The 19593-nt window shown below is 52.8% G+C and overlaps 1 protein-coding gene and 1 long non-coding RNA gene across 9 annotated transcripts in view; one reads left to right on the top strand and one right to left on the bottom strand.

Moving 5' to 3' along the window:
* The window catches only part of MAB21L3 (mab-21 like 3), a 54452-nt gene extending 48011 nt beyond the window's left edge, over positions 1-6441 (top strand). For all 7 annotated transcript variants that reach the window (XM_051856127.3, XM_089336989.1, XM_089336986.1 and 4 more), the window contains 3 exons: positions 1256-1434; positions 1903-2097; positions 5130-6441. In XM_051856127.3, coding sequence (XP_051712087.2) covers positions 1256-1434; positions 1903-2097; positions 5130-5363 — 608 coding nt within the window. In that variant the 3' untranslated portion in view covers positions 5364-6441. The remainder of the gene's footprint in view (positions 1-1255; positions 1435-1902; positions 2098-5129) is intronic.
* A 1544-nt stretch (positions 6442-7985) lies between these two features.
* Positions 7986-18689, bottom strand: LOC103350087 (uncharacterized). 2 transcript variants are annotated; one of them, XR_016237103.1, is made up of 5 exons: positions 18065-18689; positions 17233-17466; positions 9107-9296; positions 8441-8577; positions 7986-8219 (listed from the first exon to the last, which is right to left on the bottom strand). It is a non-coding gene; the product is annotated as an uncharacterized LOC103350087 (long non-coding RNA). The 2 variants fall into 2 exon arrangements; XR_016237102.1 differs by having other exon boundaries at positions 8441-9296.
* Positions 18690-19593: the final 904 nt, after the last annotated feature.

The following is a 19593-nucleotide window of genomic DNA, read 5'->3' as shown; positions in this document are numbered from 1 at the left end:
CCTTCACAGATTATTTAATCCTCATAGCAACCCTAGAGTACGAATTCTTTTTCCTCCCTAATTTGCAGATGAGAAAACTGAGGCTTAGAGAGATGGCGTGGCTGGCCAAAGGCCACACATCCAGGCAGCAAATCAAAGTGCAGAAGCAGGGTGTGGGCCAGGCAGGGTGTGGGCCAGGCAGGCTGGCTCCGGCACTTGCTCTCCTCGAGTACTCTGCGACATCATCAACAGTGAAAGTGCAAATGTGAGATTCAAGCCGGGCCAGGTTGGCGAGGTGCTTTAGGCAGATGATGGGCCGGTGCCAGAGAGCAGCCCGGTCCTGGATCGGATGCAGATAGAAGCCCTCCATCCCACCCCAGCTGCCTTGAGAGCCGGGTTCTCCTTTCGAACAGCCTCACACAATTAGGGAGCTCTCATTTGCTCCTTCGAGCAAGGGAAAGCAAGATAATAGATCTCAGATTCAAGACAGTTTGTGTTTATCGGCAGTGAAGGCAAACAAACCGAAAGGACTGGATCATTTGAGAGAAGAAATGCGAGCTGAGGACATTCTGGGCCGGGAGTGGAAGACCTCCCAGATACACTCATTTTCTCTCCCTCTCGTTGCCTGGTTAGAAATCAAGGCAGGGAGGGGCTTTTTGGCGCGCCCTGGGCCCTTTAAACAATGGCCCTGACAGGCTTTGAAGTGTTTCATGATTACAGGGGCTGATGATGATAAATACGTCTGCGGCTAGTCTGGCTTAGTGGATGATGGGAGCAAATACCATGCCATCTAAGAGACTGGGGCTTGGATAGGAGAACAGGTTAGCCGAGCTCCACCAAGGGCATGTGACTAAATAAGGGGACGCAGGCTGTCCTCAAACAGTGTCAGAACTATGGGTGAAGACAAGTAAAACAGCATTGGCCATCTCTGCATTTCCAACAGCCGGGCGCCTGGGTGGAAGGGAGAAGGCTGTCGAATGGCTAGAGTTCATTTCGCAGGAGCGAATCCTCTGCTTCTTATTCCCTAACTCTCTCTCTCGGTTGCCCTTCTGAAAAGAATGAATTGATATAAAAGAAAGATACAAAAGACTGCGGGCGGTGGGGAGAGAAGGAGAGCCCGCCCACCCTGAGGGTCCCCGGGATGCTCACACAGGGCGCACCATGGGGTTAAGCTGGTCGGAGCCCCGGCCCCCCGCCCCCTGCCCTGAATGCTGTGCGGGGCGAGGCTGTCCCTTCTCACCGGCCCTGTGCTCACCCTGTGCTCATTGCCCCGCAGGTAAGGTCAGCCTGCTGGCCAACCGCGCTGCAGTCTGGGTTGCCGTGGAAACGTCCGCCTGCCAAGTGGAACTGGAGCTGGCCCCCATGGTGGAGATCCCCACCGCCTGGTCCCAGAAAGCCCAGTGGCCTCGGTGTCTGAAGCGCTGGCCCTCCCCGGAGAAAGTGGGGTGCATCAAGGTAGGAGTGGGGTGGGGCCCAGCTCCCCCGAGCAGAGACCCCAGCAGCTGCCCGGGCACAGCATTAGCGCTGTCACCAGGTCACTGCTTCTTGAAGTTCGGCCTGCATTAGTAGCGGCGGCACCTGAGAAGTTGGTAGAAATGCAGGGTCCAGGGCCCCGCGCTGGCCCTGCGGAGTCTGCATGGGGCTCCGTGCAGGGCCGGGCAGCCTGTGCTCTGCCCGTCCCAGGGGAGATTCTGATGTGCGCTGTAGGTGATCTTCAGCAGAGAACGCAGGCGGAGCCTTCTCCTGCCAACGGCCCCACCCAGGCCGGCTTGTGTCTTCCTCAAAGTGGGTCGTCTTGTCGCCTTGTAGGAGGCACCGCCTTTCCCGTAGTGGGTTCCCCAGGCTGGAGGCCTGCTCCCGGAATGACTTTTGACATGGGCAAGCCGCTGCCTCACTCCTCTGCCATGTCTCTCCCCCGCGCAGTCGTTTGGGTTCGATCTGCTGGCCTGCTCAAGTTACCACTGGCACCTGAGCTTCCTGCAGGCCGAGAAGGTGCTGCTGCAGCAGCTGGACGAGGACGGGGGCTGCCGCAGGAGGTGCTTCCAGGTCCTGAGGCAGCTGAAGGAGGACGTCTGGTGTCCAGGGAGGCGGCCGGTCATCACGGCCCACCACCTGCAGGTGAGCCGCGGCGCCCCCTTGTGGCCACTCGGATGGCGAGTGTGTGAGATCAATTTGAGAAGAGGCATGGTCTTCCTAGATGCCTCCCACAACTTGGGATTCACTTCGGCAACGTGCAGCCTCAGGCCATGTGTGTGTCCACCGCACCCTGCGCAGGGCAACACATCCTCTGTGTCCCTTCCTTCCGTTTTCTGTCCCTCTCTTCTCTCCTCCACTCCCCACCTCTTGAGACCCAACATCCTCCCCCCCTTTCTTTTTTTGTATATCAATGATAGTTCCTTGATATTGTACATTGACACACATTTGTATGTATTTATGGGGTACAGTATAATTTGATTCATATATGCAATGTGTAATGATCAAATCGGGGTGATTAGTGTTTCCTTGTTTTCCTCTGCGGGGGGAGCTTTGGACTCTCCCAGCTATTTGGAAATAAATGATAACTTGCTGTAAATCCACAGGCACTCTGCTGGCCCGTGGAACCCTAGAACTTCTCTTCCTGTCTAACTAGGGTTTGATATTGGTTATCCTGCCTGCCCCCCTACCCTGCCCAGCCCATGGGGACCACTGTTCTATGTCTGCTCACAGGAGAAGACGTGCAGTGTCTGTCCTGTGTCTGGCTTGTTCCACCAAACGTGGCATCCACCGGTTCCATCTGCATTGCTGCACACGCCAGGATTTCATTCCTCTTTATGGCTGAGTGTCTAACACAGGTCTTCTCCACCCTTTCACCTGTCAGTGGGCACCTGGGCTAATTCAGCACTTTAAACAGTGCTGCGAGGAACCTGGGCTTGCAGGGGGTTCTGATACGCTGTCCTCGCTTCCTTTGGATGTATTCCCAGCAGTGAGATTGCTGGTTCGTATGGTGGTCCTGCTGTTTTCTGCTGTTTTGAGGAGCCTTTACATGATCTCTGTGACAGCTGCAGTAATTTATGTTCCCACGAGTAGTATGGCTGAGAGTTCCCCCTTCTCCACATCCTTGCCAGGATTTATCTTTTGTCTTTTTGATAATAGCTGTTCAAGAGGATATTACGTTGTGTCTTGTTTATGAAAACAATTTTTCATTTGTCTGCTTGAGAGACAAAGACAGCAAAGCAGATACACACACACACACACACGGAGAGAGAGTGAGAGAGAGAGAGAGAGAGAGAGAGAGGGAGGGAGGGAGAGAGGACTTCCATCCACTGATTTACTCCCCAGATTTCTGCAGCAGCCGGCGGGGCGGAATCTGGGAACGGGGAATTCAGGGCAGGTCTCCCACAAGGGAGGCCAGGACCCAGTGACTTGAGCTATCCCTGCTGCCTCCTGGGGTCTGCATTAGCAGGAAGCTAGAGTTGGGAGCTGGCGACAGGCAGTGTAGTCTGGCGCTCTAATATAACTGGCAGTGGCTGATCCACAGGCCACGTGCCTGCTCTGTTGTTGTGTTGTTGGTTTGCATTTCCCTGACAAGTGGTGACGCTGAGCATTTTCCCTACACTTAGTGACCATTTCTCCAGCTTCTTTTGAAAAGCGTCTACTTAGATAATTTGGTGTCTCTGAGTCCCATCGTTTATTTTTTTGCTGTTGAGTTCTGACCATTAATCTCTCGCCAGATGTGCGGTCAGCAGGTATCTGCTCCCGTTCTGTAAGCTGACTGTTCACTACGTTGCTGGTTTCCTTCCTTGTACAGTTTCTATGCGCTATGAAACCGTTTGTCCACTTTGAGTTTTTGCTGCCTGTGCTGTGGGGATCTAACCGGCAACATCTCTGCCTGTGCCAGTGTCTTGCAGTGCTTCTCCTGTGTGTTCTCCGGGCAGTTTCAGGTCTTCCGTATACGTCTTTGGTCTATTTTGAGTAATTTTGCACAGTCAGAACCGGGGATCCAGTTCCATTCTTCCTACTATGAATATCCGTTTCTAGAGTAGACCGCCCTTTCTCCAGGACGTTCTCGGTGCCTTTGGCAAGAGGAACCAAACCTTATGGGCCAAACCATCTGAAGGACTAAATGGGGAAGATTTTGGCATAGTTGAGAGCAGAGAGAACACAGATTAAGATTCACCAGGATCATAGTGGCTGTGGAGGGGCAGGGAGAGGGGACGGAGTGGCTGGTGGTAAGAACTGGCGCAGACTCGCTGGACAGCTGCTGCGGAGGCCTGGGAAGGTTCCGTGTTGTCGTGGAAGAGCGTGATGACGTTGGAGATGAAGATGCATGGACTTGAGAAATGCAGGCAGGAGGATTGGCAGGACCTGGCTGGGGTGGGAGGTCACGAGAAGGGTGGCTCCTGGGTCTGTGTCTTGTACAACCGGCTGGAGAGGCGAGTCTGGTGGCCCATCCGGTTTGTGAGGAAAGACTGGGAGTTCGCTGGGGACAGGCTGAGACACAGATCCCTGAGAGACACAAAGCCAGGAGGTCAGAGGCCAAGTTCCAGCTGGAGGAAGTGCTGGGCCCCTCCCCTGCGCATTCAGGAGTCAGAGCCTCCTCCTGCCCCCCCAACTCTCCACCCCCCCACCCCCCCCACCCCCCCACCCCCCCACCCCCGCCCCGTCGGGTCGTAGAAGGGACGTAGAGCTGGAGAGTGGATGTGGGGGAAGAAAAGGGCGGGGCCTGGCCTGCGCCTCCAGGGAGTGGATTGAGGCAGGCAATGGCAGGAGAGAAGTGAGGACAAACGATGGAGCTGGCTGGACTTCCAGGGAGGTGCAGGGCAGGAGGGAGGCGAGGGAGCTTTGAATGAACAGGTGGAAAGACACTGAGGCAGAGCTCAGTCAGCTTCTGGGAGGTGGGGGCCTGAGAGCCCGGGGAGGGATCAGTCTCAGCCGGGAGGGGGCAGGTGCAGCCAGTGGGGCTCGGCAGGGTGAGGGGTTCTACTGTCCCTGGCATCGGCTGGGAGTGGGGTGCTGCAGAGGGAAGACCCCTGGCCATCCTTGGAACGCCAGGAGGACCGAGGGCCCAGCTGAGGTTGGAGCTCAGGACGGGTCCCCTGAGCCTTCCCCGGCCCCTGGGCCATTGTCTCTGCGGCTGTGACCGCGGCTCACCGCGCCTCTCCCTCCCCCAGACGGTGCTCTTCTGGACCTGCGAGAAGTACCCGCACCCCAAGGACTGGCAGGGCTTCGGCACGGCGCTCCTGCGCCTGGTGAGGAAGCTGCACAAATGTGTGAGCCAGCACTTCCTGAAGCACTACTTCGTCCGCAACACCAACCTCCTCCGTGGGGCCAGCGCCAGCGAGCTGGACGCCGTGGCCCAAAAGCTGGCCGTCTTCCTCAAGAACCCCCAACTCGGCCCGCCCTGAGCCCGCCCTGGCACGCCGCCCTCGGGCTCCATCCTTCCCCCGGCCCCCGGAGATGGCGTCGGGGCAGAGAACCGGGCCAGCGGCCAGCTGGTGGCGCTGCGGCCCTCGCTACCTCTCTTGGGGACGGCGCTCAGCCACCGTCCCTGAGCCACAGATTCTGAACCGGTAACCGGTCGCCCGTGCTGTTCCTTGTCCCTTGCTCAGGCTCGGGTCGCCTGGCAGTGGCAGTGGCCTGCGCTTCTGTCCCTCCCCGAGTCTGCTGCAAACACGGAAGGCATTTCCATGACTTGTGAAAGTCAAGGACCAAAGTGCAGCTCGGCCTGCTGCGGGCTGCGGGCTGCCGGCCGCAGCGCTGTCTTTGGGGCAGCGATGGAACCTTCCTCCCGTGTATGGAGCGGACTTGGTTCTGGGATCCGTGTGGAGCGACCTCGGTGTCACTCACCCCTCCGTACATCCGTTGTGCGCCTCATTCAATTCACTCACCAAGAAATGCTTCCTGGACACTGTGGCGACAGGGCGGAGCGAGCACTGACCGGGCGGGGATGACGCCGCCTGGTGGTGGGGACGAGAAGTGAGCCACAAATAGATGCACACAGTGACTCCTGAAGCGTGGAGCTGGGGTCCCGCAAGGATCCCGGCAGGTGAAAATGCACGCAGCGGAAGGGCAGGGTAGCCACAGGCAGGCCTGCAGGTCTCGGGCCACCTGGCCCTGCCCAGCGGGTGACGAAGCAGGGTTGTGATCTGAGATGGACGGCGTGACTTCGGCCCTCTCCCTGGAGCAGAGGGTGTGGTGACGTGACCTGCTTTCTTCGAGAATGTTCTGGTAACTGCGTAAGGAGGGCCCGAGGCCCACACAGCAGTGCACGCTGAGCAGCCAAGCGCCAAGCGGGAGTCCCCAGCTCTTCTGGCCCTTAGTGTTTCTCCAAGGGTCGGGCTCCTGTTTGATTTTTGAGCATCTCCCCCAAAACATACCTGTGTGTGTGTGTGTGTGTGTGTGTATGTTTGTTGCAAAGTGAAGTTTCTGAAACCATGAACCAATGATTTTGTTCTAATAAAAATTCATACTTAAGGTGAAAATAATTATTTTTCAAAAGAGCTGTAACCCTAGGGTGGGGTCCCTGGGCTATCCCACAGGAGATCGTAGCTTTAAGATGTTGAGAAAACATCTTTTCAAACACGCAGTGAGTCCGCAGCTGTGGAAAACACGGGCTGCAGAACCCATGTCCTGTGAAACCGTCAGAAGCTGCGTTCTGATTCTCATATTCGGGACCCTTGGGGAACATCACTTGTGAGAAGGTAGCAGGTGTAACAAGAGGAAAAGACCCTAAGCACGTTTTTAAAACCCCCCACAGTTACAAAACACGAGAGGGAACTTCACCTAAATGCGCGCGTGTGGGGGGAGGCGGTTTACACACTCCAGTCTGACTCCTGTGGATTCCTCTCTTCCCCCAGAGACCTGCGGGTTTTGGACGCTGCCCATCATCAACCGATTCCCGAGTGTTGCCTCTGCTGACCAGCAGAGGGCAGCAGGGGACCACATAAGGAAAGAGGAAGGTCCCGCCCACGCTCTCCCCCAGAGCCCAGCAGGTGTCACGCTTCTTGGCCCGGGATAGACAGGACCAGGTTCCTCCGAAAAGGAACAAGGACAGTGGGTTTCAGCTGATGCTAAGTTGTTGGCCGTCCCCCGCCATTTTAGCCATTTTAGATTCTAGTCTTTGTGCTTGATGCTCGGATTTTCAAGAGGTCCCTACTAGAGGCCGGTCCAGCCCGGACACTGGAGCGCCCAGCTCCATTTTGTTGTGTGGGACGGGTCAGCCGAGCTCCGGAAGAGTCGCGTACTGTTACTTCTTTATTTTACGGTCTCCAAAAGGCCTTCGCCATCATTCTGCACTCTTCCGGGGGCAGGGCTGTGTTTAGTGGTGGAAGGATGGGCCGTCGGCCTCTGCGATTGGCTGGCCTTGCCCTTCAGCTCTGACTCTTGACTTCGCTGCGTTTCCATGACCCCCTCCCCGCTGGGCATCATTTGGCCTGAATCGTGCCCTCCACACCCCCCATCCCCCATCCCCAGCACCCCGGAGTGTGACTTTACCGAGGTGACTACGCTAAAATGAGACCATCAGCGTGGGGCCCTAATCCAATCCGAGTGGTGTCTCTATGAAAAGGGCTCAGCGAAGGGCGCGGGGATGTGCACGCGCAGGGGGCGCCCACTTGAACACAGCAAGAGGGCGCCCTCCACAGGCCAAGGAGAGACCTCTCTGCCTTGATCGTGGCCTTCCCCACTCCGGAGGTGGGAGACCACGCCTTCCTGCCGTTGGAATCAGCCGGCCTGTGGTGTTTGTTCCGGTGGCCCTGAGAAACCGGCAGCAGGAGAAAGCGCACAGCTCCTCATCTTGATGGGAGGAACACATGGAAAACTGCATATAAAAAAGCTCTCGGTCTAGCACCTGGATTATGCATGCCTCCCGGGCGGGGCCCCACGCCCAGGGCTGCCATTTCTGATCGCCCCACCGCCCCGTGCAGGCCTCCTTCCTACAGAGAACACAGGGCTTCAGAAAAGCCTGCAGCCGCCCCCACGGCTGAGTCCATCACTCATTCCCTTCGCCCCCATTTTTTAAAATGTTATTTATTTTTAAAGTTTACTTTTATTTATTTGGAAGGCAGAGAGAGAGAGAGAGAGAGATCTTTCATCGAGTCCCGGCTGCTCCACTTGCGATCCAGCTCTCTGCTGTGGCCTGGGAAAGCAGTAGAAGATGGCCCAAGTCCTTGGGCCCCTGCACCCACGTGGGAGACCCGGAAGAAGCTCTTGGCTCCTGGCTTCTGGCTTCAGATTGGCCCAGCTCTGGCCATTGTGGCTATCTGGGGAGTGAACCAGCAGAAGAAAAACCTCGCTCATTCGCTCTCTCTGCCTCTCTGTAACTCTGCCCTCAAATAAATAAATAAATCTTAAAAAAAAAAAAATATTTGCCTAAACCTTGGAATTCTCCTAAGTCCCTCCCCCCCCCCACCACCGTAGGTACTCATGCTATTACCAAAGTCCCTCCCCCCATCTCCCCCAACTTAGGTGCTCATGCTGTTACCAGGAGCAAGGCTGCTCAGGAGACATGCTGCAAGGCGGTCAGGTGCATTTAAGACACTGGCAATCCTGGGAGGTGGGGGCCCAGTGGTCCAGTTCTCAGGCTAGCAGGCGGGCTTTTGAAGGGAACACGAAAGGGAGCTGGAAGGGTCCAGGAACAAAAGGAACAAAGGACAAGGCCAGCTGCCAGGCGATAAGGGGCAGGCGGGAGCCAGCGTGGTTCCCTTCCTCCTGCAGCCATAAAGCCGGTCTGCTCTCATGTTGGCCAGAGCCAGATGACTTTGCAGCCTCCGCCAGCTTTCTCAAGGCTGGTGTCTGGAATGCGCAAGCAAGCGTAATTTATCTGCCAGGTTAAACATAAATCTGATTAGTCCCCAAGTCAGCAGTGAGAGCAGCCATTTCTACAGTGGGAGGGGAAGGAAAGCAGGCGTCCTATGGCTGCTGCAATGGTACCCCAGCCACCCTGCCACTCTTCTGTGAGGTTTTCCCACCTGCTGGGTTTGGCTGAACTTCAGCCCCCAGCGATGTGCGATGCATCAGTATTGCTTGTCTAAGAGAAGAGCTGCTACATGCGACTGTAAGATACCCCGGGTTGTAACATGCATCTCCATTGTAAATCAGAACATGAAAAAGAGATGAAGTCAGAATCACCAGAATGTGGCCTACAAACCTCCAAAACAATGCGCTTTTAGTTCGCCTGTTTCTGAGCTTCACGCAGAATCGTCCGGAATGAAGTCTTCTGTGATTGTCTTGTTGTCCACTACGCATTAGAGACTCCTGTGCGAATGCAGTGGAAGTAGGTTGCTCCTTTTCTCTACCGTATAATGTTCCACTGCAGGACTCTGTCACACTTGATATTTCTGTAATTGGGAAGTTAGATTATTTCTGGTTTCAGTGGCTTGACTGTTTTTGTGTACATCATTGTACATGTCTTCAGATGCACACAAGTCTTTTAACTGTATATATAGAAGAAGAAAATTTAGGTTCACAGAATATACAAAGGTTTAAATTTACTAAGTCATGTCAAAATACTGTCCAAAGCTATTACATTGATCTAAGTTCTCCATTTTAATGTAGGTGAATTTTTAATTGCTTTCTCCATTATAATAGAACATGTTGTGCATATTGTTTGAGAAATCTGTTCTAAATATTTTATTTACTATTTATTTTCATTTTTGTTTTAGACAGAGAGAAAAAGAGAGATTTTCCATGCACTGGTTCATTCCCTCTGAGTCTCCCATGTGGGAGCCACATGGGACCCAGGTACTTTTGCCATCATGCACTGTCCCCCAGGGCACACCTTGGCAGGAAACTGGAATAGAGTAGGGACTTGAACCCAAGGACTCCAGTATGGGGTGTTGGTATCCCAGGCTGCATCTTAACGGCTGCACCAAACCCATGCCCAAAGAAATCGTCTGGAGGTCGTGGTGACAGGCTCCTTGTCATCTTCCAGAATTTTACAGTTGTATCCCTCACCAGAGTGGGAGGGGCTCCTCGTGTTTCTGTTCTATTCCAATAACACCGGGCCATCTCTTTGCATGGAAATTTGTTGTAACTCACCTTAAAAACTGGTTAGGCCGGGGCCGGCACTGTGGCGTAGTGGGTGAAACTGCCGCCTGCAGTGCCGGCATCCTATGTGGGTGCCGGTTCAAGACCTGGCTACTCCACTTGTGATCCAGCTCTCTGCTGTGGTCTGGGAAAGCAATAGAAGATGGCCCAAGTCCTTGGGCCCCCACACCCACATGGGAGACCTGGAGGAAGCTCCTGGCTCCTGGCTTCGGATCAGCATAGCTCTGGCCATTGTGGCCAATTGGGGAGTGAACCAGCGGATGGAGGACCTATTTCTCTTTCTCTCTCTCTGCCTCTCCTCTCTGTGTAACTCTGACTTTTGAATAAATAAATAAATCTTTAAAAAAAAAACTTGTTAGGCTTCGTGTTTTCTTTGTCAGAAGATTTTTTTAACTATTGATTCATTTATTTTAAGGATTGAAAGTATATAGGATTTCTCTTTCTTCCTGATCAGGTGCTGTTCATTTGTTGTTGAATTAGAATTTCTTCATTTCCTTTTTTCAAAGGAATCAAGCCCAAGTCCTTGGGCCCCTGCACCCATGTGGGAGATACAGAGGAAGCTCCTGGCTCCTGGCTTCAGATTGGTGCAACTCCAGCCATTGCGGCCAATTGGGGAGTGAACCAGTGGATAGAGGATCTCTCTCTCTCTCTCTCTCTCTCTGCCTCTCCTCTCTGTGTGAATCTTTCAAGTAAATAAATAAATCTTTAAAAATAGAAATAAAATGATAAAATAGAAATAAAATGACTAATTGCTGCTGATTTGGGGACTAATCAATTGTTTTCAAATTTACTACTATAGAGGTGTTCATAATTCTTTATTATTTAAGTTTGGATGCCTCTGTATTGATCTTTTTTTTTTTTAAAAGATGCTTTTATGCCCTCAAGGGGACCCAACAGGCCAGTCCACTGCAGTGGCTTTCAGTGTAGAAAGCCTGGGCTTCAGCAGAAGTCCGCTTGTGAAGAGCCCTGCAGCTCTGCCAGCTAAGAGTTGGATCACTGGAAATGGACCTGCCCTGGAGGCGAAGGACGCCCAGGTCAGAGCCACAGATCTTGCTGGCTCCAAGCTGAAAAGCCCTTCACTCGGCCCAGCTTCCAAAGTGACCACTACAGCTGAGGAAATGGCCATGTAGGGTCGGCAACATTGCAGGCAGAACTGTAAATTTCCTGTTAGAGATGCCACCTGCCTTTACCTGGCCAGCTCTCCTCCCAGGCCAGCTAGGTAATGGAAGTCAACAGGGTGCCTTCCCCAAGGAGGTTCCCACCTCCCTTAGGATGTTCCCTATGTGATTAGATAGATGGGTCTGGGCCTCTTAACTTATAAAGCCTAAAGCCCACCAGATTATTATCAAGCCCCTTCTGTTAGTTTCTATTGGCCTCTCAATCAGAAAACTTATTTGCAGCTTAGACAGCACCTTTCTTAGCTCCTCTAATAATGACTCTGTCCTTTGTTCTAGACCCTGTCTAGCCCACTTGGGTCTCGTTCCTTTGTAATCATAACCTCTACTCCACCACCAGTGGCTCTACTCCCAACCTGTGTGTACTGATGGTCCTCTCTCTCCTCCACTTAATGTTGTATGATTATTCAGAATTTTTCTACAAACCCCATTACCTGCAAAAGTGGCCTCTCTCCCAATCTTTGCTGGAATCAGCTTTAAGCCACATCTATCAAACTGTCCCCACAAGGGTCCAGAGACCCCTCCTCCCCCATTTCCTCTCCTCTATGAAATCCTCTCATTACCTGGTAAATACTACTCTTAGGACTCTTAGGATCATTGGTTACTATTCTCACCCTGTCTTTGTTTGTTTGTTTGTTTGTTTGTTTGTTTGTTTTTGACAGGCAGAGTGGACAGTGAGTGAGAGAGAGAGAGAGAGAGAGACAGAGAGAAAGGTCTTCCTTTGCTGTTGGTTCATCCTCCAATGGCCGCCACGGCTGGCGCGCTGCGGCCGGCACACCGTGCTGATCCGATGGCAGGAGCCAGGTGTTTCTCCTGGTCTCCCATGGGGTGCAGGGCCCAAGCACTTGGGCCATCCTCCACTGCACTCCCTGGCCACAGCAGAGAGCTGGCCTGGAAGAGGGGCAACCGGGACAGAATCCGGCGCCCCGACCGGGACTAGAACCCGTCACCCTGTCTTTTGTACTACAGTGTCTAAGTGTTTACAGCAGGTTATAATGGAACAAACGAAGGCCTTCAGCAACCAAGCGGTCAACCAAATGCTGCTACGGGAATGTACTCGGCTCCCCACCCAGGAGACAGTGGCTTGAGACATCGCCCCATGCCAGCGAAGAGTACCTCATCGCCCCATGTCAGCAGGAAGTAGCTCTAAAGACAGATCATCGTCCCTCTACCCCTCCTGGACTTCTAGGACTAAAATAATCCCATACAAATCCTGCTTTATAAAAAAACAAAAGGGGGGAATGTTAGGAAACTGGCGCAGTTTTAGCCAGGTGGCCACATGGCCCAATCTCTGTGGTCAAGCTCCACTCCTTCCCAATGGGATTGGCTGCTCCTGCTTCCCTGCCCGCCCTCGGACAAAGTTTTAAAAGGGCCTGTTCCTGAACACGTGCTCTCTCGGTTCTTTTCTCTTGGCTCTCTCTCTCAGCTCCTCTCCTCCTCTCGTCTCTCTTCTCTCTCCTCTCTCTCTCTCTTACAGTCTCCTTCTCTCTTTTTCCCTCTTCACCCCTTCCCTCTGGTCTACTGAAATTTTCCCAATAAACTCTTTCCCTTAAAAAATAAAATAAAAAAATAAAAAGATGCTTTTATTTATTTAAAAGGCAGAGTGACAAAGGGAAAGAAACACACGGAGACAGAGATAGAGAGAGAGAGAATCTTCCATGCTCTGTTTCACTCTCCAAATGGCCGTAGCAGCCAGGACCAGGCCAGGTGGAAGCCAGGAGCCAGGTGCTCCATCCTTGTATCCCACTTGGGTGACAGGGGTCCAACACTTGGACCTTTACCTTCTGCCTTCCCAAGAAGGAGGCTGGGTTGGAAGCAGAGCTGTCAGCACTTGGACCAGCACTTGGACATGGAATTCTAGCATCACCGCGGCAGTGTAACCTCCCATGCTGCAATGCTGGCCCCTGTATCCATCTTTCTTGATAAATAATTATCAAGAATAAATTGCTGATTTTGTTGCTCTTATCTATTGTATGTTTCTCTATTACATTACTTTCTGCTCATGTTGCTGCTTTCTATCTACTTCTTTAGATTTTTTGAAATTAATTTATTTTTCTGAAAGGCAGAGTTACAGAGAGGCAGAGGCATAGAGAGAGAGGTCTTCCATCTGCTGGTTTACTCCCCAAATGGCCATAATGGCCAGAGCTGAGCTGATCCGAAGTCAGGAGCCTGGAGCTTCCTCTGGGTCTCCCATGCAGGTGCAGGGGCCCAAGGACCTGGGCCATCTTCTACTGCTTTCCTAGGCCATAGCATAGAGCTGGATTGGAAGTGAAGCAGCCAGGGCTTGAACCAGTGCCCATATGGGATGCCGGCACTGCAGGCAGTGGCTTTATCTGCTATGTCAGAGTGCCAACCCCTAGATTATGATTTTTTCTAAAATATTTATTTGAAAGAATCACACAGAGAGAGGGAGAGACAGAGAGAGAGGTCTTTCATCCACTGGTTCACTCCCCAAATGGCTGCAATGGCCAGGGCTGGTCCAGGCCAAAGCCAGGAGCCAGGAGTCAGGAGCTTCTTCCGGGTCTCCACATGGGTGCAGGGGACATCTCCTGCTTCCCCAGGCACATTAACAGGGAGCTGGATCAGAAGTGGAGCAGCTAGGACATATGGGATGCTGGTGCTGCAGGTGGCAGCGTAACCCACTACACCACAGCACTGGCCCCTTTAGATTTATTTTGACGTTCTTTTAAATTCCCAGCCTTTCTTGTAATTATAAAAACTCCTGTTAACCTCGTTTTTGTGGACCGACACAGCTTCTCATATGTTGTATTTGCAGCTCCTTTCAGTTCACTTATCTTCCAATTTCTATCATGATTTCCTCTTTGATTCATGAAATATTTCCAAAGACACTGGTGTCCTAGTTCTGTTTGTATGATAATCGGAGAAGGTGGTCTAACAGACCCATTCCCTTGGCGTCTATTCACGGCAGCATTTTAGCCTAGCACTTCTTCCTTACACTACCTGTGTATGAACAAGGTGTGCTAGGTCAGCGTCATGGTTAATAAACGTCAGAGCGTACCCTGTTCACATTCCCTGTACCCTACAGATTATCTGGACTGCATTTCCCAACATTCACTGAGAGAGCTGTTTGTAGCCTCCCACTATGGGGATGGGTGTTGTGGTACAGTGAGATAAGCTGTCACCTGGGACAATCACATCCCGTGTAGAAGTGATCATTCAAGTCTCAGCTACTCAGTTTCCAATCCAGCTTCCCACTAATGTGCCTGAGAGGCAGTAGACGGTGGCTCAAGTACTTGAGCCCTGGATACCCACTTTCGAGACCTGGATGGAGTTTCTGGTTCCTGGCTTCAGCCTGGCCAGGGCCCAGCTGTTGCAGGCATTTGGGGAATGAACCAGTGGATAGAAGATTCTTCTTTCTGTATCTTTTCCTTTCAAATAAATAAATCCTTTTTAAAAATTTCTGGTTCAATTTCCTCTTACAGGTCTATCAAACTTTGGCTTAATGTATTTTGGTACTATGTTATTAGGAACATAGAGGCCTAGAATTTTGGTATATTCCCAGTTAACTGAAGCTTTTATCATTTCATTTTAATTTTTTTAAGATTTATTTATTTACTTGAAAGATTTACACAGAGAGGAGAGGCAGAGAGAGAGAGAAAGAGAGAGAGAGAGAGAGAGAGAGAGAGAGAGATCCTCCATCTGCTGGTTCACTCCCCAATTGACCACAATGACTGGAGCTACACCAATCTGAATCCAGGAGCCAGAAGCTTCCTCTGGGTCTCCCACATGGGTGCAGGGGCCCAAGGACTTGGGCCATCTTCTACTGCTTTCCCAGGACACAGCAGAGAGCTGGATTGGAAGTGGAGCAGCCAGGATTCGAACTGGCACCCATATGGGTTGCCGGCTCTGAAGGCGGTGGCCTTACCCATTATGCCACAGTGCCAGCTCCCACTTTTATCATTTTAAAGTAAACTTTATTGGGGCCAGCGCTGTGGCATAGCAAGTAAAGCTGCCGCCTGCACTGCCAGCATCCCATATGGGGGCAATTCGAGTCCCGGCTGCTACACTTCCGATCCAGTTCTCTGCTATGGCCTGGGAAAGCAGTAGAAGATGGCCCAAGCCTTGGGCCCCTGCACCCACGTGGGAGATCCAGAAGAAGCTCCTGGCTCCTTGCTTTGGATCAGCACAGTTCCGGCTGTTGTGGCCAATTGGGGAGTGAACCAGCAGATGGAAGACCTCTCTCTCTCTCTCTTTCTCTCTCTCTTTCTGCCTCTCCTTCTCTCTGTGTAACTCTGACTTTCAAGTAAAATAAATAAATCTTTTAAAAAGGTAACCTTTATTTTTTTTTATTTTTTTATTTTTTGACAGGCAGAGTGGACAGTGAGAGAGAGACAGAGAGACAGAGAGAAAGGTCTTCCTTTGCCGTTGGTTCACCCTCCAATGGCCACTGCGGCCGGCGCGCTGCGGCCGGCACACCGCGCTGATCTGATGGCAGGAGCCAGGTGCTTTTTCCTGGTCTCCCATGGGGTGCAGGGCCCAATGACTTGGGCCATCCTCCACTGCACTCCCTGGCCACAGCAGAGGGCTGGCCTGGAAGAGGGGCAACCGGGACAGAATCCGGCGCCCCAACCGGGACTAGAACCCGGTGTGCCGGCGCCGCTAGGCGGAGGATTAGCCCAGTGAGCTGCGGCGCCAGCCAAAAGGTAACCTTTATTTATTTATTTTTAAATATTTATTTGAAAGGCAGAGTTACAGAGAGAGAGAGAGAGAAGGAGAGACACACAGAGATCTTCCATCCCCTTGTTCACTCCCCAAATGGCCACATTGACTAGGGATGGATCAGGCCAAACCCAGGAGCCAGGAGCTTCTTCTGGGTCTCCCACATGGTGCAGGGGCCCAGACACATGGACCATCCTCTGCTGCTTTCCCAAGCACATTAGCAGGGAGCTGGATTGGAAGTGGAGCAGCCAGGACCCAAACCAATATCCACAAGGGATGCTGGCATTACCCTCTACAACACCGTCCCCAGTAGGTCTTTTTTGAACATTTTTAAATGTTTTGCTTAAATATTGATTTTGTCTCATATTAATATAGTGGTGTCACTTTATTTTGGTTTCAATTTATTTGATTAGTATATCTTTCTTTCCTTGAACTTTCAATCTATTTATATCACCTTGTTTAAGAAACAGAGTTTGTGTGGAATAGCTGATTTAAAAAAAAAATCCTCTCATCTAGTAGTTGAGGTCTCTTGACTACATATTTAATCCATTTATATTTATTCTGATTAATAACACACTTGGGTTCATTGCAACTTTAATTACATATGTTCTACTTGACCCAGTTTATAAATCTTCCTGTGTCTCCCATCCCACACTCTTGCTTTTTGTGAAGTTTAGGCTGTTTTCTCTTTTTTCCAATTCCTATTTTCCTTCTGATTTGGAAAGTACATACTTTGTCCTTTTAATGGTTACCATGGATGTTGATATACATAGATTGAATTCTATAAAGTCAAATTCTGCAGATTCAAAGTTAATCAAGGAGCAAGCATTGAGCCTAGTGGTTGGCAGGCTGGTTAAGGTAGCTTTGTCACACACTGCCTAGTGGTTGGCAGGCTGGTTAAGGTAGCTTTGTCACACATTGCTGTGCCTGGGTTTGCTAGCAGACTCTGACTCCTGACTTCAGCTTTCTGCCGATGCAGATCCCGGGAGGCAACATAGTTGGGTCTCTGCCACCCATCGGGGAGACCAGGTGGGGCTTTGGGCTCCTGGCTTCAACTCGGCCCAGCCCCGGCTATTGTGAGCATTTGAGGAATGACCCAGTGGATGGGAGCACGCACTCTCTCTTTCTCTCTGTCTCACAAACAAAAATACAAAAGTTAGTAAACACATTTAAACAAAGGAGTTGGCGCCTATCATCACCCCCCTCACACACACACACACACACACACACAACCTGCTGCTGTCTTTCAGGATTTTTACTGGCCTGTTTGTCACCACCCTACACACATGCACATAAATACATTTTTACTATCGCCATTTTTTAAAATTCTATTTTCTTATTTTATCACACAGTCGCCATTATCCTCCCCTACCACTCTTCCTTGCATCGCAGGCTGTCTGTAGGGGTCATCTTCCTGCAGCAAGGAGAGAGGCACGGTGGGCCCGGTAGCCGCTTCTGTCCCTTCTGTCTCTGAGTCATTACCATTCCTTCCCTCTCATCCAGCCCACTTTATTTTTGACAGCGTAGCTTTCTTTTGTGAGCTTCTGTCTTCTGTCCACAGACTTCGTACCCAGGAATCTGCTGTCAGGACCCAACCCACGAGTGCCTGCGGACGAGAGACCCAGTGAGCAAGTGCTCCCTTCCAGAGAGTTGTAAAGCCATAACGCACCAGCACAGGGAATGCGGGCCTCGCACTCAGAGGGCCCATGGCCGCCTCCCTCTGCCTGGCGATGAGGGAACCCAGGATGGGAGGTGGTGCGGGGACCCCAGCACATGGAGGCAGGCCTGCGAAACCAGGTGAGCGAGGAGGGCTGACCAGGCCGGGCCACTAGGCGTCCGGGGGTCCAGTGGGAGCTGGGCTCCGGGCGCCATCCTCGCGTGCCTCTTCCACGACGTTGCTCTTGGCCCCACAGTGAGGAGTGAGGGCCCTCGAGAAAGCACTCTCTGTGACCTGCGTGCCCCTTGTGCCCTGGTCACGGGCTCTTGAAGGTGTAAGGAGCAGCAAGCCAGAGGGGAATGAGCGCACTCCCGCGACTGCACGGGGCGTCCAGGGACACCCACGCGGGCGGACTGGGCTGGAGGGCGAAATCTGAAAGGACGAGAGGTCCAGGGCGCAGGTAGGGGCGGCTCCGGGCCGCGCTGCGGTGTGCGAGCAGCAGGGGGCGCCCGCCGCTGGGCTCGGCGTCTGCCGGGGAGGTACCTACCGCCCGCGAGAAGGTCGCCGGGGCCGGAGGCCGAGGCCCAGCGGGGCACTGCGGGGCTCTTGGGCTCTGCCGCCGGGAGAGGCTGCGCCCCCGAGGCCAGAAAGGCGATTTGAAACCCCGACGCTTCCTGGGGTCCTTCTTTTCAGGCGCGAATACTGATGGCACCGGGGAGGCAGAGCTGGGGGCTCCGCGGGACGCAGCCGCCTGCCAGCACCGTTACACTCGGAAGGGCTAAGCAAGCCGTGCTGTTTGGGGCTCCTTGCCCTTGGCCGGTGTCCACGGAGAGCCTCCCCCCACCCCAGGCGCCGAGGGAGGAGAGTGGAGAGGGTGGGTGGGCGAGCAGTGTCCGGGAGCGCGCCGAGCTCTGCGATTCCGTCTGTGCGCCCGGCGCCTGTTCGGCAGGTCTCCTAAACCCATTCCGCCCAGGAGCAGCTGGAGGCGCCCAAGGTCGCCGGATGGATGTGGGCGGAATCATGTTCTTTGTGCATTCCTGCGAGTGGCAGGAGAGACGCCGGACTCCGGCTCCAGGTGGAGGCCTGGGCTCTTCCTGCTTGGCAGGCACCAGGGAGCGGGGGCTGGGCCGGGAAGGGCCTCCACATGCCCTTCCCTGCCCTTGTCTCGACCTAAGCATGGGGGGAGGGAACAGGAAGACACTCCTACAATTGGCCCTGGGCTAAAATTTTCTGGTTGTACCTTTGAACGCTATTTTAAAAAAAAAAATCCTCAAAACTCATTTTGGAAAGTTAATCATTCACTCTCTGGGGGACCAGATGATCTTTGCCACATTTTTTTTTTTTTTTCCCTGAAAGCCCTAGAGCTTCCAAGGGGACCAGTGTCCTTCAGAAGAAGACGGAAGAGAGGAACGTGGGGTCCAGGGAAAAGCTACGTTTCCCTCTTGCCCTCCCGCTCCCTGGAGCTTGGACACACTTTCCCAGGGACAGCTTCTGTCTGAACACTGGAAACAGATTGGTCTTTGGCTGTGGCTGTGGCTGTGAACAGGAGACCAACACAGACCAAACCAGATGAAAGTCCAAGCCACCTCCATGCGCACCTGTCTCCTCGGGGCCCTGCTGTCGCCTGGGCAGCCTCTGAGTTGGCCGACAGAGAAGACTGTGTCTTCATGTCAGTGAGACCCCTGATCGACCCTGCCGCTTACAGGTGCACTTGAGGAGCTTTTCTGTTAAAAGAGAAAGTTGCTAATGATGCAATTTCAGCCACCTGTTCAGCCACCTGAACGTTAATTGACCTCCAGTTAAGAGGCAAAGCGGACAAGCTGGCTGTGTCAGCCTGCGCTCTTTATGGAGCAGCCGCTGAGTGGTAGATTCGGAACTGGGGTTCCATGGGTGACCATGAGGCAGGAGCTCCTGCTCACGGGGAGCTGGCTGCGGGCAGGTGACAGCATTCAGAGCCAACAGGAAAAGGAGAGTGAAGTGTCACAGAGGAGCAAGGGATCTGTTGCATCGCTGACAGTCTGCTTGCAACACAGCCCTTTGCCCTCAAGGGGGAGACTCAGAGTCTCACTGATCTTT

This window comes from Oryctolagus cuniculus, chromosome 7 (assembly GCF_051225735.1).
Source record: "Oryctolagus cuniculus isolate XC-2025 breed Fujian yellow rabbit chromosome 7, ASM5122573v1, whole genome shotgun sequence".
Lineage (NCBI taxonomy): Eukaryota > Metazoa > Chordata > Mammalia > Lagomorpha > Leporidae > Oryctolagus > Oryctolagus cuniculus.
Note: the sequence above shows the minus strand (reverse complement) of the source record. Positions and strands in the feature narration are given on the sequence as shown.